The sequence below is a fragment of the Anomaloglossus baeobatrachus genome, chromosome 9, assembly GCF_048569485.1.
Source record: "Anomaloglossus baeobatrachus isolate aAnoBae1 chromosome 9, aAnoBae1.hap1, whole genome shotgun sequence".
Classification (NCBI taxonomy): Eukaryota; Metazoa; Chordata; class Amphibia; order Anura; family Aromobatidae; genus Anomaloglossus; species Anomaloglossus baeobatrachus.
Genome location: NC_134361.1, coordinates 14,779,332 through 14,796,856, shown reverse-complemented (window position 1 = coordinate 14,796,856; position 17,525 = coordinate 14,779,332). Strand labels below are relative to the sequence as shown.

Genomic DNA, 17,525 nt, shown 5'->3' with positions numbered 1-17,525 from the left:
TGTGTGGGTACGGTGCACAGTTGTGTCCGTTATACTGTGCGGGTGCGGTGCACAGTTGTGTCCGTTATACTGTGCGGGTGCGGTGCACAGTTGTGTCCGTTATACTGTGCGGGTGCGGTGCACGGTTGTGTCCGTTATACTGTGTGGGTACGGTGCACGGTTGTGTCCGTTATACTGTGTGGGTACGGTGCACGGTTGTGTCCGTTATACTGTGCGGGTACGGTGCACAGTTGTGTCCGTTATACTGTGTGGGTACGGTGCACGGTTGTGTCCGTTATACTGTGTGGGTACGGTGCACAGTTGTGTCCGTTATACTGTGTGGGTACGGTGCACGGTTGTGTCCGTTATACTGTGCGGGTACGGTGCACAGTTGTGTCCGTTATACTGTGCGGGTGCGGTGCACAGTTGTGTCCGTTATACTGTGCGGGTGCGGTGCACAGTTGTGTCCGTTATACTGTGCGGGTGCGGTGCACGGTTGTGTCCGTTATACTGTGTGGGTACGGTGCACGGTTGTGTCCGTTATACTGTGCGGGTACGGTGCACGGTTGTGTCCGTTATACTGTGCGGGTACGGTGCACGGTTGTGTCCGTTATACTGTGTGGGTACGGTGCACGGTTGTGTCCGTTATACTGTGTGGGTACGGTGCACGGTTGTGTCCGTTATACTGTGTGGGTACGGTGCACGGTTGTGTCCGTTATACTGTGTGGGTGCGGTGCACGGTTGTGTCCGTTATACTGTGTGGGTGCGGTGCACGGTTGTGTCCGTTATACTGTGTGGGTACGGTGCACGGTTGTGTCCGTTACACTGTGTGGGTACGGTGCACGGTTGTGTCCGTTATACTGTGCGGGTACGGTGCACAGTTGTGTCCGTTATACTGTGCGGGTGCGGTGCACGGTTGTGTCCGTTATACTGTGCGGGTACGGTGCACGGTTGTGTCCGTTATACTGTGCGGGTGCGGTGCACGGTTGTGTCCGTTATACTGTGCGGGTACGGTGCACGGTTGTGTCCGTTATACTGTGCGGGTACGGTGCACGGTTGTGTCCGTTATACTGTGCGGGTACGGTGCACGGTTGTGTCCGTTATACTGTGCGGGTACGGTGCACGGTTGTGTCCGTTATACTGTGCGGGTACGGTGCACGGTTGTGTCCGTTATACTGTGCGGGTGCGGTGCACGGTTGTGTCCGTTATACTGTGTGGGTACGGTGCACGGTTGTGTCCGTTATACTGTGCGGGTACGGTGCACGGTTGTGTCCGTTATACTGTGCGGGTACGGTGCACGGTTGTGTCCGTTATACTGTGCGGGTACGGTGCACGGTTGTGTCCGTTATACTGTGCGGGTACGGTGCACGGTTGTGTCCGTTATACTGTGCGGGTACGGTGCACGGTTGTGTCCGTTATACTGTGCGGGTACGGTGCACATTTGTATTGCGCGGTGTTGGAGCCGTGTCTGCTCATCATCTCTGAAAAAAAACTGTAGAAAACGCACATCCGGACCTCACACTCTGGACATGCACCCTGTGCTCTCTGTTATCAGCCCCTCCGCACAGGCCGGCACTGGCAGCCGCTATAACCGGGCATAACGGTGACAGCGTGTGATGTAGAATAATCCCGGATATACCGCAAACACAGGCAGGAGCAAGAGAGGAGGCGGAGAGGAGGCCGCAACCTCTGCTGTGACGTCAGTGGAAGAATTCCGGGACATCCCCTTGAAGAGGGAGCGGAGCCATGTACACTGTATACAAGGGTCAGGTTGTATGACATAAAGGGTTAATCGCACACTGTACACAAGGGAAGCAATGTGAACGACACACAGCGGCGACTGACCGCAACTCCGCCCCGTCCCCAGCCGCCAATGACAGCCAAGCCCGGGGGAAACGTCATCAGACTGCGCCACGCTGTTACGAGGTTTGGTCCTCGCTGCTTTCTGTAGTGACGTACACTCTGCGCCACGAGAAGGAGGAGGAACAGCAGCAGGAGGAGGAGGAGGACGCCCACATGGTGTCCAAGGTGAGTGCCGGATTGTGACAGACTGCAGCCGGGGACGGGAATGCTGGGACTTGTAGTTCTGTGAATGTAATATCACTGCTACACACACACACATATACATACAGACATACATACACACACACACACACATATACACACATACACATACATACACACACACACACACAAACAGACATACATACATACACACACACACACACACACACACACACACTCTATATCTATACATATATACACATACACATATATATACACACACACACACTATCTCAGCCTCGCAGACAAGATGTACAATAAAGTGCAGAGATTTAATTCACCCTTCTGTGACACTTCGCTGCCTGAGGCCTCTTTCACGCGTCTATGGTTAAACATGTATGTGCCACACGCAGCGGCATGGTCATCCGTGTGACATCCGTTTTACCAGTAAAAAAAAGCATGATACTGAAATTAATGGATTCTTAATATGGACAAAGCCTGAAAAATGATAGATGTAACAGATAAAAAGAGAGATATAAAGAAAATATGAAAGAACATATAGAATAGATAGATAGAGCAGAGAGCGATAGCTTGGCCAGCTGTTTTGCAGAATTTTTATTTAAAAAAAAATGACCTGCGGTCCCCTCCATTTTACTAAAACCAGCAGATATACAGCAGACAACTGGGGGCTGATATTATTAGGGTGGGAAGGGCCACTGTTATTTGGCCCTTTCTAGCCTAATAATAGAAGCCTGCAGCCGCCTCTGAAGTTGCGCATCCGTTAGATGTGCCAATTCTGGTGCTGGACCCGGCTGTTCCCGTTGTCCTGGTGCGGTGGCAAACGGTAATATTTGTGGGGTTGATGCCAGCTAGAGCTGGCATCAAGCCCTGGTATTAGTAATGGGTGGGCGTCTAGCTGACACTGCCATTACTAATCCAGTAGTTGAAACTAGAATAAAACATTTTATTTGAACAAAAAAAACCAACTCCAACCCTCATTCAACAATTTAGTTTTTCATTTTTTAAAAAAAATGCAAAATGTCCGCTATGATCCATTGCAAAGTCCCACGACGTTCCTCAAAAGTGAATGAAAAGACATAAAAAGAGAAAATTAGCAAATCAAGACAAGAGACACCCTTTTTTCCAATTCATTTCCCTGTCAAGGCCCTAATCCTGATCCGCCTCAATCCAATTGGGGGAGGGCTCACTTCGATCCCATACCTGCTGGTACATTCAATGGAGAACTGAACGTTCCCCATTAATTGTGAGAGCAGCCCCTGCAGGCACACACAGCTGTATGTACTTCCCTGCAGTGACCTGAGATGAGGTCAGCCCAGGTCACCACAGGGGCACCCACAGCATTATGTGTACGGCCGCTACAGTGACATCATGGTGTCATCGGAGTTCCCAATGAACTCTGATGAACCCGTGAAGTCACTGTCACAGCCCCCACGGTAGCGCGGGTCACTCGGCAGTGACGTCAGAAGGTCATCCGAGTTCATTGGACACTCCGATGACACCATAACGCCGCAGCCGCATACACACTGCTGGATACTCGCCTGTGCTTGGCGATAGTATTTCCAGAGTTGCTGCTGCTTCTATGTCCGCAGTGCAGTGAATATTCATGAGCATAATGAGCAGGCCCGGAAGCAAGTGACAGCAGTGCCGAAGACAGCAGGGCTGGAGACAAGTGAGTATAGAAAATCTTTTTATCTGAAAGACCCGTGTTTTCTTCGGTACGTGTCACTGATGTCACACAGATCACATCAGTGGGAGGCCCGTGTGACATCAGCTGTCTGAGAAGAACGGACATGTCTCTGTATGTCCATGCGGGCCACACGGTCCATGTGAAAACACAGATGTGTGAGTTAGAATAACATGGGTACATGTGGCATCCGTGAAAACAGATGTCACATGTACCTGAAACACAGATGTTTGAAAGAGGCCCTATAGTGTATACAGTGGACACCGCTGGTCCAGCGCTCACATCCCATAATCCAGTGTTCAAGTTTTTATCTATATACAATCTACACCAAGAAGATGTGAATGATGGAGATTGCAGGGTGGAGACGCCACTAATCTGCACGTGGTGGAAAATGGGAAGAATCACAACCTCCAGAGTCCACAGACGCTGCAGCCGTGGGAGACAAGACTGGAGACGCTGCAGCCATGGGAGACAAGTCCAGAGACGCTGCAGCCACGGGAGACAAGACTGGAGACGCTGCAGCCACGGGAGACGAGTCCACAGACACTGCAGCCATGGGAGACGAGTCTGGGGATGCTGCAGCCATAGAAGCACGTTTAGGCCACGCAGGTGGCTCAAAGTAGTACCAGCAACATGCAGCCTTTGGTTTTCATGTTGGAAAATGGCTCCTCAGACCCTTTCCTGTTCCCCTGGGAAGGTTTCTCATTGCATTGGCCACCAATCTGGATATTGCTCCATCCAAGACAATAGAGGGACTTAGCGCTGAGGAGGACCAACCTCTACTCCTGTCTCCATTGCTCCATTCTAGTTTCCTGTGTCTATCTGGAGACCATGTGGCAAAACCATGAAGATGCTTTCACAAGGAACGGCACCCCGATCTTACTCCCAGAATTCTGGTGTGAGGGGGTCATGATATGCAGTAGCCGGACCCCTCTAGCCTTTATTCCCAGTGCACTAACAGTTCAGTGTTATGTTGATTTTGTGGTGGAACCAGTGTTGCCGCCATTTCTCTAAAGTGTCCCAGGAGCCAATTTTCAACATGATGCCAGACTGCATTTTGAAAATCTGTGGTGAGTTCTCCAAGATGTTTGGAACAACCTCCTGCCTAGTATGTACAAGTGACGAGAAGAAGTAATAGAGGGGAAAGGCAGTCACCGAATACTGAGGACGGAGGAGACGGGCGGTCACCGAATGCTGAGGACGGAGGTGACGGGCGGTCACCGAATGCTGAGGACGGAGGTGACGGGCGGTCACCGAATGCTGAGGACGGAGGTGACGGGCGGTCACCGAATGCTGAGGACGGAGGTGACGGGCGGTCACCGAATGCTGAGGACGGAGGTGACGGGCGGTCACCGGATACTAGCACTACCGTATTAATTTCACAGCACTTTACAGATGTGAACATTACTGTCCAACTTAGGACTCAAAATCTAAATTCCCTATCACTATATCTTTGGAGTGTGGGAGGAAACCCACGCAAACCTGGGGAGGACATACAGACTCCTTGCAGATCTCGTCCTTGGTAGGATTTGAACCCAGCAAGGCAAGATTGCGGTGCCAGCCACTGATCCACCATAAGACTGCGGTGCTAACCATTGATCCACCATACTTCCCTGCTATATTTTATGGACACACACACACACACACGTGCACACGCACACGCACACGTCACTGCTTTTCTTGGTATTATATAAGGCTTCTGTTCTGTTAGCGCATGTTCTTCCTCTCCAGATGATGAAGGTGGCCGCAGTACCGGCGGGGCTGGTCGTCTCCTCCTATGGCCTTTATGCCTTGTCTGACCGAGAAGCTAAGGGTAATCGACTGAACCCCCAACAGGTAAGTGGGGCACAGTGTCAGCCATGGTGAGTGGTGCCGCTCCAGTACTATTGGGGTGTTACTCGTTTACGCAGGGTTGTCCTCGCTCATCACCTTCTTCCCTTTTCCTCGCAGTTGTCAGTTTACGCCATTCCTCCCCAAGAATCAAGATTCATTGAAGCGCCGCCGGGCCGCGTGCAGTGCGTGTTCTCTGCAGTGCGGAAAACAGTGTGGCCTGCAGTGACCTGGACTGAGGTGAGTTATGGCACAGAGTGTGACTGACCCCTCAGTATAGGAAGCATGTCAGATCTGGGGTCCTGCTGGTGGTCTCCAACTTACTGGTCAACCGGCAAACTTAATGGGGTTTCTGGACTTTTGTAAATAAAACATAAAGTGGTTGACCTATCATGCTTAAAGGGAATCTGTCACCAGGTTTTTGCTCCCCCATCTGAGAGCAGCATAATGTAGGGGCAGAGACCCTGACTCCAGTTATGTGTCACTTACTGAGCTGTTTGCTGTCATTTTGATAAAAATCACTGTTTTCTCTGCTGCAGATCTCACAGTTATACAGAGATCATGAATATGCTGGACTACCTGCAGCATGCCAAGGAGTCCTGTAATGATAATCTCCTGCTGATTAAACAGTGATCTTATGAAACTACACTAAGCAGCCCAGTAAGTGACACATCGCTGGAATCATTATCTCTGTCCCTACATTATGCTGCTCTCAGATTTGATGATAAAAACCTGGTCACAGATTCCCTTTAACATAAAAAAAAAAAAAAATGAACCATACCTTACTGATCCGCACAGTTTTGCTCTCAGTACTACCTGGGGGTTGCGCCAATCTCTGTGCTGCTTGTGAGGAGGACGGGTGCCGGACTTCTGCAGCCAATCACCTGCAGAAATGGTGGCGCCTAGGTCATTGCTTCGGCCTGTGATTGGCTGCCGTGGTCCGTACATTTTGGAATCTTCTATGATGTACCTGCCTCCCTGTATTGGACGCCTTCCCTGTAACAAACCCTCAGCTGTGTACAAGTCTAGTGATTGTGTGTTACCCGGGCGGGGGAGGCCTGAATGTCCCGCTCACATTGTATCCTATTTCCTATAGAACGCCGTCACCTCAGCCCGGAATGGGGTAGAAGAAACCATACAGTTTGGGAAAGGTAAGGGCTCGTCCGTTTGTTCCCATTTTTTTGCTGCACTTTGAATGTAATAATGGTGAAGAATCTTTTGGAAATATGCAAATAATTTTCTTGGAGATGATATTTAATAAAATAAGTGGAAATCCACGAAAAGTTTTGTTTGGTTATCTTGCAATCCCGAGATAATCGTCCCCATGCTCCAAATCCATTTTAAAGCCATTTTTAAGGCATTTCGCGCATGGATGTTTTTTGTCTTTTATTTCAAATAAAGGATTTTTCGGGTGTATGTGTTTATTTACTTTCACCAGGTTAATCATTGGGGATGTCTCATAGACACCTGCAACGATTAACTAGGACTTAGTGGCAGCTATGGGCTGCTGCCATTTAACTCCTTATTACCCAGATTGCCACCGCACCAGGGCAGTTCTGGATGAGCCGGGTACAGTCCCGGGACTGTCGCATCTAATCCATGCGGCAATTCCGGGCGGCTGCTGGCTGATATTTTTAGGCTGGGGGGCGCCCCATAACGTGGGACTCCCCATCCTGAGAATACCAGCCTTCAGCCATGTGGCTTTACCTTGGCTGGTATCAAAATTGGGGGGGACCGCACGCCGTTTTTTTTTTAAATTATTTATTTTACTGCACTACATAGACCCGCCCACCGGCGGCTGTGATTGGTTGCAGTGAGACAGCTGTCACTCAGCATGGGGGCGTGTCTGACTGCAACCAATCATAGGCGCCGGTGGGCGGGGGAAGCAGGGAATATGAGATTGAATAATGGGCGGCCGGCATTTTCAAAAGCAAGAGAAGCCGCCGCAGCAGTGTGACAGCCGTGCAGCTGATCGGTGAGTATGAGAGAGGGGGGAGAGAGATAGACCGACAGAGAGAGAGACCGACCGACAGGGAGACACAGAGACCGACAGACAGACAGAGAGAGAGACCGACATTACAACCAATACGCACAAAAGAAGTGACATGTCACTTCTTAGAACGCGCGCTTCGGGCAGCAGCCGAATCACTGCGCTCTAATACGCCACGTGCGCACGGCTCCTGCACAATCTCTATAGGTTGTGCAGGGGACGCAGGACGCATGCAGTTACGCTGCGGTGCAGATCGCAGCGTAGCTGCATGTAAATACGCAACGTGCGCACATAGCCTTACATATCTAAGGGCTCCATGCCGGTGTATATAATATATATATATATATACAGTGTGAGTGGGGGGAGGGGTCTGGTAGATTCCCTTTGAATGCATGTTTAAGTAAATATAAAATAATTTTTGCAATTTGATGTCGTCACCAATATTGCATTGTTTGCATTCGGTAGCCTATTGCTGACTGCAGACTGAGTTCACTGAGGATCTGTCAGTGAGCTCGCTGTGACGGTCTGAATGTGCAGTTTGTACCTTTCTTTTGGTTTGGTTTTTTCTTTGCTCCTCTCAGCTGCTGTACACACCACACCAAAGTTTAGGGAGATAGAGTCTGTAAAAGCCAAATGACGCAGAAGATGTAGTGATACTCACCTGCAAAAATAAAATATTCTCAGCCCCAATATACATGTATTATCTTGAATGATGGACGACCCTTGGCGAAATGTGCTTAGAAGTAATTAATATTAGCTATTTACAGGATGAGGGGCATAAAGTACAGCTCCATACACTGCAGTGCCCGTTCTCAGTACTGCAGTTTAGCCCCTCAGCTCCATACACTGTAGTGCCCATTCCCAGTACTGCACCTCCTCACAGCTCCATACACTGTAGTGCCCATTCTCGGTACTGCACCTCCTCACAGCTCCATACACTGTAGTGCCCATTCTCAGTACTGCACCTCCTCACAGCTCCATACACCGTGTAGTGCCCATTCTCAGTACTGCAGCTCCTCACAGCTCCATACACTGTAGTGCCCATTCCCAGTACTGCAGCTCCTCACAGCTCCATACACTGTAGTGACCATTCCCAGTACTGCAGCTCCTCACAGCTCCATACACTGTAGTGGACGTTCTCAGTACTGCAGCTCCTCACAGCTCCATACACTGTAGTGCCCATTCCCAGTACTGCAGTTCTGCTCTATACACTGCAGTATCCGTTCTTAGTACTGCAGCTCTGCTCCATACACCGTGTAGTGGCCGCTCTCAGCACTGCAGTTCCTCACAGCTCCATTCACTGTAGTATCTGTTCCCAATACTGCAGTTCTGCTCCATACACTGTAGTGCCAATTCCCAGTACTGTATTTCTGCTCCATACACTGTAGCTCCCGTTATCAGCACTGCAGCTCCTCACAGCTCCATACACTGTAGTGCCCATTCCCAGTACTGCAGCTCCTCACAGCTCCATACACTGCAGTGCCCGTTCCCAATACTGCAGTTCTGCTCCATACACTGTAGTGCCCGTTCCCAATACTGCAGTTCTGCTCCATACACTGTAGCACCCGTTATCAGCACTGCAGCTCCTCACAGCTCCATACACTGTAGTGGCCATTCTCAGTTCTGCAGCATGGCTCCTATTAAAGTGAATAGGATCTGCAGTACCAAAAATGGACGCTGTGCAGTGTATGTAGCTGCGCTGCTCTGCTCCATGTACTGGGACCAGCACACAGCAGAGCGGAGCCGGTGCTGGATCCCACCAGTCACCAATATCTGAGCTTTGATCTGTAGATGAGGAGACACAATGACCCGACATTTCCATTTCTCCCTTTTCCAGATAGTTACGTTTACCTGAAGAATCCGCCCCCCGAGTTTCTGCCCCGGGTGGGGATCATCTCCGTCAGTGGACTGGCCGGATTGGTTTTAGCCAGGAAAGGTGAGTTCCTGCTTTACAATGCCACTTCTTCCTATAGACGCAATATAGAAGACTGTGGCTGAGCGCCTGTGGACGAGCGCCTGTGGCCGAGCGCCTGTGGCCGAGCGCCTGTGGCCGAGCGCCTGTGGCCGAGCGCCTGTGGCCGAGCGCCTGTGGACGAGCGCCTGTGAGCGCCTGTGGCTGAGCGCCTGTGGACGAGCGCCTGTGGCTGAGCGTCTGTGGCTGAGCGTCTGTGGCTGAGCGCCTGTGGACGAGCGCCTGTGGCCGAGCGCCTGTGGCCGAGCGCCTGTGGACGAGCGCCTGTGAGCGCCTGTGGCTGAGCGCCTGTGGACGAGCGCCTGTGGCTGAGCGTCTGTGGCTGAGCGTCTGTGGCTGAGCGCCTGTGGACGAGCGCCTGTGGACGAGCGCCTGTGGACGAGCGCCTGTGAGCGCCTGTGGCTGAGCGCCTGTGGACGAGCGCCTGTGGCTGAGCGTCTGTGGACGAGCGCCTGTGGACGAGCGCCTGTGGACGAGCGCCTGTGGATGACCGGGGTGCACTGGAGTGGAGGGAGTATTGGGGCCAAAAAATGGGGAATCATTCAACCTTTCACCCCCTGTGGGTAAATCAGTGATGGGGGTGGTGGCAGCGACACGGGTGTCCCCCCGGCTTTCTCAAATACTCAGTAGTTGACTGTATGTCAGGAGCGCATGTAATGGCGACCAAACGAGGCCTTAAAGGGATTTTCCTCTTTTACACTTCATCCATATTGATGTCCTGCCCCTGCTCTCCGCTGATCTGTGCTGACACGGCTGCGGTGATGACATCACGTCTACAGCATGCGCCCGCTCAGCCAATCAATGAGCACAGCATAAAACTGGCGGAAGCAGTGATTGGCTGCAGCGGTCATGTGCTGTGGACATGGTGTCATCACTCAGAATTTCTCAGTGTATGACCCGGAGCCCGGGGATTTTGTCCATGTAATGAATGGGCCTCCTGCTCCCCCAATATTCATTATATGGGGTTGCGCACTATACGCACACAGAACCAGACAATAAAGTGTTAATCCTGTAAACGCGCTACACAGTGTCCTTGATACGGGTCATTAAAGATACAAAGTATCGTGGATATAAAGATAATTGTCCTTTGTGCCCGATGTCATCCTCCGCTCCTCGTTTTCTAGGCTCCAGGCTGAAGAGGCTGGTGTACCCGGCGGGGCTGGCCGCACTGGGCGCGTCCGTCTGTTATCCCGCACACGCTGTTATATTTGCCAAGGTAAAGATCTTATCACCTCCGCTGAGAGTCCAGAAAGGGGGCGGGGCGGGGATGGAAACATGAGGAGTCAGCATATTGTACATCTCTGCTTGCTGTCAGTGAATTGGAGCATCTATTGCAGCAGATGCAGGGGCGTTTCTGGCTGACACTCGGATCTTCTGATTCCATAGGTAACTGGTAAGAAGATATACAGCGCGGGTCACCGGACGTACCAAGCCGTGAGCGCCTTGTGGAAAACAGAACCGAAGAACGAAGCGGCTACCCCGGTCCAATCAGAGGACGCGAAGGTGAATGGAGACGGAGAATGGAGCAATAAAGGGGCGCTCCGCTGATAGGGGACTTAGTTTTTATGAAATGCATTTATTTAAGACTCAAAACCTTATTTGAAAGTGGATTTTATTAAAAAGTGTTGCACCACCTGGCGTCTATAGGCTATGTATTGTACTGTTTATTACTGTCTGCCAAATGGCGCTGAGAATCCATCATTCAGCTCACTTTGACTGGAGAGTTGGTAACTAGTGATGAGTGGGCACTACCATGCAGACGAGCATGGTAGTGCCCGCTCATCACTAGTTACGAGTACTGAGCACCCGAGCATGGTAGTGCCCGCTCATCACTAGTTACCAGTACTGAGCACTCGAGCATGGTAGTGCCCGCTCATCACTAGTTACGAGTACTGAGCACCCGAGCATGGTAGTGCCCGCTCATCACTAGTTACCAGTACTGAGCACCTGAGCATGGTAGTGCCCGCTCATCACTAGTTACCAGTACTGAGCACCTGAGCATGGTAGTGCCCGCTCATCACTAGTTACCAGTACTGAGCACCCGAGCATGGTAGTGCCCGCTGATCACTAGTTACCAGTACTGAGCACCTGAGCATGGTAGTGCCCGCTCATCACTAGTTACGAGTACTGAGCACCCGAGCATGGCAGTGCCCGCTCATCACTAGTTACGAGTACTGAGCACCCGAGCATGGTAGTGCCCGCTCATCACTAGTTACCAGTACTGAGCACTCGAGCATGGTAGTGCCTGCTCATCACTAGTTACCAGTACTAAGCACCTGAGCATGGTAGTGCCCACTCATCACTAGTTACCAGTACTGAGCACCTGAGCATGGTAGTGCCCGCTCATCACTAGTTACGAGTACTGAGCACCCGAGCATGGCAGTGCCCGCTCATCACTAGTTACGAGTACTGAGCACCCGAGCATGGTAGTGCCCGCTCATCACTAGTTACCAGTACTGAGCACTCGAGCATGGTAGTGCCCGCTCATCACTAGTTACCAGTACAGAGCACCCGAGCATGGTAGTGCCCGCTCATCACTAGTTACCAGTACTGAGCACCCGAGCATGGTAGTGCCCGCTCATCACTAGTTACCAGTACTGAGCACCCGAGCATGGTAGTGCTCGCTCATCACTAGTTACCAGTACAGAGCACCCAAGCATGGTAGTGCCCGCTCATCACTAGTTACCAGTACTGAGCACCCGAGCATGGTAGTGCCCGCTCATCACTAGTTACCAGTACTGAGCACCCGAGCATGGTAGTGCCCGCTCATTACTTTTGGTGATGCATTTTTCTGCTTTATTCTCAGCTCCTCTTATCTGATTTATTGCCTTTAACCACATTGAAGTTGAATGTGCGGGGAAACAAAGGGACTATAAAAAACAAACTGCTAAAGTTTTAATGAAAGCAAAACTGAAAAATTAATTTTTAGCTCAAAATAAGTAAAGAATAAAAAAGTCACCAAATCTGTCCGCCCCTGTGAGTGTGAGTGTGAGTGTGGGTTACTCTGGGCTTAGGCTTTTGCAGCTCGTTGTATAGGATTAGCTGTGGTGCTGATTTGTGGCTTTTTCTGACAGTGATGGAGGACGTGGCGCGGAGTTTCCCATCTGCAGTTATTCGGCGTTGCTCGGCCTGGACTGATCTGATTGTTGCTCTCATTCCTGACAGGAGGCCGCGAGAGAAGAGGACAGCGGTGCCACAGCAGCGGAGCCACCCGCAGAGCACCATGTACAGGCGCAGCAGGAACCCAGCAGCTTATCTGCAGAGCGAGCAGAACCCGGCTCCAGCAACGTCCCCACAGGTAAAGAAACCGATTATCAGCTCCTGTCACCATCACACAACCCGTCAGCGACACACTGCTACCTGAAGTGATCACACCGGTCATGCCGAGATTATAACCTTTGTTATCGTCACCACATGTAGCAATAATAATGATGATATTCTGTGTATATATAGCTGAGCGTTTCCAGTGCGATCAGACGGTGCAGATGCAGCATTGCAGGAGGACACATCCATAATAGCTCTGTGCAGGGTCTGAGGATTGTGCTGCAGCTCGTAGTGACTGGTCTCCATTACTGGGGCTTGGAAAGTAACATCATGCGGTTTTATTGCTTAGCGTCTTCCCCTTAGACACCATAATACAGTATGTTTATTCTGCAGAATGCTGAGTTCTGCTCTGGAGGATAAATAACATACTGAAGGGTTGGTGTAAGCGCCTGAGGGAGATTTAAAAAAAATAAAGCTAAAGGCAAAAAAGTGAAGAGTATTTTAATTTGCACAAAATTCATAAACTATCGGTGTCATTTTAAATAGATTATAATTGATAAAAGACCAAAAAAAAAAAAGGTAAATTAAAAAAAAAAAGCCCTGCACATCATGGATCGGGCCATGGGCTGTTAAAAAGTTTCAACCCTACAATAAGCTGAATTTACAGGAAACCCCCCCCCCCCCCCTTCACCGCCCCCAAAAAATAAAAAAAAACCTTCAGTTACACAGAAAGCAGTTTTGTTGTTACATGCACCCGATGAATGAATGACCCCCAGTCCCCCCCGGAGTGACCCCCGGATGCTTCTATTTATTACAGAGCAGCCAAAGGACGTGAAGTTTCAGCCTCCGCCAGAACTTGTGGACCACGGACAGTCCAACCCGGAGGACGTGGACCTGTACAGCACCAGAACCTGACCCGGACGTCCCCCCAGCTCCGGTCTGAGGCGTCTCCGCCGATTCTATGAACTTTATTAACCCTTCAGACTCAGGTGCCTCACTTTGTCACATTTGCTAAAATAAATGGGAGATGTGTCCCGCACACGATGGGGTCCGATCCTGTTCATCACTGGTCATACTGGGAAGGTCTAAGGTGGAAACGGCTTTATTAATCCGCATAAGGCTGCGGTCCTGTGTGCGGTTATTATTCTGTCACTATGGTCCATCCGAATAATGAAGGCGGGTCCGGGCATCACACACATTGCCTCTGTACCTCAATGGTGAGTGCGGCAGCCATTATTCAGACTGTCACTGACAGCGTTCTGTATCGGGCAGGGAAAGTCACATGAATGATGGGGGGAGCAAGACAGCGGGATGGATCACATGAATGACAGAGGGCGGGGCAAGCCAGCGGGATGGATCGAATGATGGAGGGAGCAAGCCAGCGGGATGGATCACATGAATGATGGGGGGAGCAAGACAGCGGGATGGATCGAATGATGGGGGGAGCAAGCCAGCGGGATGGATCACATGTATGATGGGGGAGCAAGCCAGCGGGATGGATCGAATGATGGAGGGAGCAAGCCAGCGGGATGGATCACATGTATGATGGGGGAGCAAGCCAGCGGGATGGATCGAATGATGGGGGGAGCAAGCCAGCGGGATGGATCACATCTATGATGGGGGAGCAAGCCAGCAGGATGGATCACATGAATGATGGGGGGGAGCAAGCCAGCGGGATGGATCACATGAATGATGGGGGGAGCAAGACAGCGGGATGGATCGAATGATGGGGGGAGCAAGCCAGCGGGATGGATCACATGTATGATGGGGGAGCAAGCCAGCGGGATGGATCACATGAATGATGGGGGGAGCAAGACAGCGGGATGGATTGAATGATGGAGGGAGCAAGCCAGCGGGATGGATCACATGTATGATGGGGGAGCAAGCCAGGGGGAAGGATCACATGAATGATGGGGGGAGCAAGCCAGCGGGATGGATCACATGAATGATGGGGGGAGCAAGACAGCGGGATGGATCGAATGATGGGGGGAGCAAGCCAGCGGGATGGATCACATGTATGATGGGGGAGCAAGCCAGCAGGATGGATCACATGAATGATGGGGGGGAGCAAGCCAGCGGGATGGATCACATGAATGATGGGGGGAGCAAGACAGCGGGATGGATCGAATGATGGGGGGAGCAAGCCAGCGGGATGGATCACATGTATGATGGGGGAGCAAGCCAGCGGGATGGATCACATGAGTGATGGGGGGAGCAAGCCAGCGGGATGGATCGAATGATGGGGGGAGCAAGCCAGCGGGATGGATCACATGTATGGTGGGGGAGCAAGTCAGCAGGATGGATCACATGAATGATGGGGGGAGCAAGCCAGCGGGATGGATCACATGAATGATGGGGGGAGCAAGACAGCGGGATGGATCGAATGATGGGGGGAGCAAGCCAGCGGGATGGATCACATGTATGATGGGGGAGCAAGCCAGCGGGATGGATCACATGAGTGATGGGGGGAGCAAGCCAGCGGGATGGATCACATGAATGATGGGGGGAGCAAGACAGCGGGATGGATCACATGAATGATGGGGGGAGCAAGACAGCGGGATGGATCACATGAATGACAGAGGGCGGGGCAAGCCAGCGGGATGGATCGAATGATGGAGGGAGCAAGCCAGCGGGATGGATCACATGTATGATGGGGGAGCAAGCCAGCGGGATGGATCACATGAGTGATGGGGGGAGCAAGACAGCGGGATGGATCACATGTATGATGGGGGGAGCAAGACAGCGGGATGGACCACATGAATGATGGGGGGAGCAAGCCAGCGGGATGGACCACATGAATGATGGGGGGAGCAAGACAGCGGGATGGACCACATGAATGATGGGGGGGAGCAAGACAGCGGGATGGATCACATGAATGATGGGGGGGAGCAAGCCAGCAGGATGGATCACATGAATGATGGGGGGGAGAAAGACAGCGGGATGGACCACATGAATGATGGGGGGAGCAAGCCAGCGGGATGGATCGAATGATGGGGGGAGCAAGACAGCGGGATGGATCACATGAATGATGGGGGGAGCAAGACAGCGGGATGGACCACATGATGATGGGGGGGAGCAAGACAGCGGGATGGACCACATGAATGATGGGGGGAGCAAGACAGCGGGATGGACCACATGAATGATGGGGGGAGCAAGACAGCGGGATGGACCACATGAATGATGGGGGGAGCAAGACAGCGGGATGGACCACATGAATGATGGGGGGAGCAAGACAGCGGGATGGACCACATGAATGATGGGGGGGAGCAAGACAGCGGGATGGACCACATGAATGATGGGGGGGAGCAAGACAGCGGGATGGACCACATGAATGATGGGGGGAGCAAGACAGCGGGATGGACCACATGAATGATGGGGGGAGCAAGACAGCGGGATGGACCACATGAATGATGGGGGGGAGCAAGACAGCGGGATGGACCACATGAATGATGGGGGGGAGCAAGACAGCGGGATGGACCACATGAATGATGGGGGGGAGCAAGACAGCGGGATGGACCACATGAATGATGGGGCGAACAAGCCAGCGGGATGGATCACATGAATGATGGGGGGGAGCAAGACAGCGGGATGGATCACATGAATGATGGGGGGAGCAAGACAGCGGGATGGACCACATGAATGATGGGGGGGAGCAAGACAGCGGGATGGACCACATGAATGATGGGGGGAGCAAGCCAGCGGGATGGACCACATGAATGATGGGGGGGAGCAAGACAGCGGGATGGACCACATGAATGATGGGGGGAGCAAGCCAGCGGGATGGATCACATGAATGATGGGGGGGAGCAAGACAGCGGGATGGACCACATGAATGATGGGGGGAGCAAGCCAGAGGGATGGATCACATGAATGATGGGGGGAGCAAGCCAGCGGGATGGATCACATAAATGACGGGGGAAACAAGCCAGCGGGATGGATCACATGAATGATGGGGGGAGCAAGCCAGCGGGATGGATCGAATGATGGGGGGAGCAAGCCAGCGGGATAGATCACATGAATGATAGGGGGAGCAAGCCAGCAGGATGGATCACATGAATGATGGGGGGCGCAAGCCAGCGGGATGGATCACATGTATGATGGGGGGAGCAAGCCAGTGGGATGGATCGAATGATGGGGGGAGCAAGCCAGCGGGATGGATCACATAAATGTTGGGGGGATCAAGCCAGCGGGATGGATCACATGAATGATGGGGGGAGCAAGCCAGCGGGATGGATCGAATGATGGGGGGAGCAAGCCAGCAGGATGGATCGAATGATGGGGGGAGCAAGCCAGCAGGATGGATCGAATGATGGGGGGAGCAAGCCAGCGGGATGGATCACATAAATGTTGGGGGGATCAAGCCAGCGGGATGGATCACATGAATGATGGGGGGAGCAAGCCAGCGGGATGGATCGAATGATGGGGGGGAGCAAGCCAGCAGGATGGATCGAATGATGGGGGGAGCAAGCCAGCGGGATGGATCACATGAATGATGGGGGGAGCAAGCCAGCAGGATGGATCACCTGAATGATGGAGGGAGCAAGCCAGCAGAATGGATCGAATGATGGGGGGAGAAAGCCAGCGGGATGGATCACATGTATGATGGGGGGAGCAAGCCAGCGGGATGGATCACATGAATGATGGGGGGAGCAAGCCAGCGGGATGGATCACATGAATAATGGGGGGAGCAAGCCAGCGGGATGGATCGAATGATGGGGGGAGCAAGACAGCGGGATGGATCACATGTATGATGGGGGGAGCAAGACAGCGGGATGGACCAC

At 52.1% G+C, this 17,525-nt stretch overlaps 1 protein-coding gene across 1 annotated transcript; it reads left to right on the top strand.

The window, feature by feature from the left end:
• The first annotated feature begins 1,911 nt into the window (after positions 1–1,911).
• On the top strand, positions 1,912–13,788 carry APOOL (apolipoprotein O like). Its single transcript, XM_075322375.1, has 9 exons — positions 1,912–2,007; positions 5,420–5,524; positions 5,639–5,758; positions 6,615–6,669; positions 9,346–9,444; positions 10,605–10,696; positions 10,867–10,983; positions 12,646–12,778; positions 13,562–13,788. The coding sequence occupies exons 1-9, from the start codon at positions 1,996–1,998 to the stop codon at positions 13,657–13,659; spliced, it is 831 nt and encodes a 276-aa protein (XP_075178490.1). The 5' UTR covers positions 1,912–1,995; the 3' UTR covers positions 13,660–13,788.
• Positions 13,789–17,525: the final 3,737 nt, after the last annotated feature.

Excerpts from the sequence above, each read along its gene's own strand:
- APOOL (XM_075322375.1), top strand. Across the intron at positions 6,670-9,345 it reads AACCATACAGTTTGGGAAAG|ATAGTTACGTTTACCTGAAG; the intron begins GTAAGGGCTCGT and ends TCCCTTTTCCAG. Across the intron at positions 10,984-12,645 it reads TCCAATCAGAGGACGCGAAG|GAGGCCGCGAGAGAAGAGGA; the intron begins GTGAATGGAGAC and ends CATTCCTGACAG.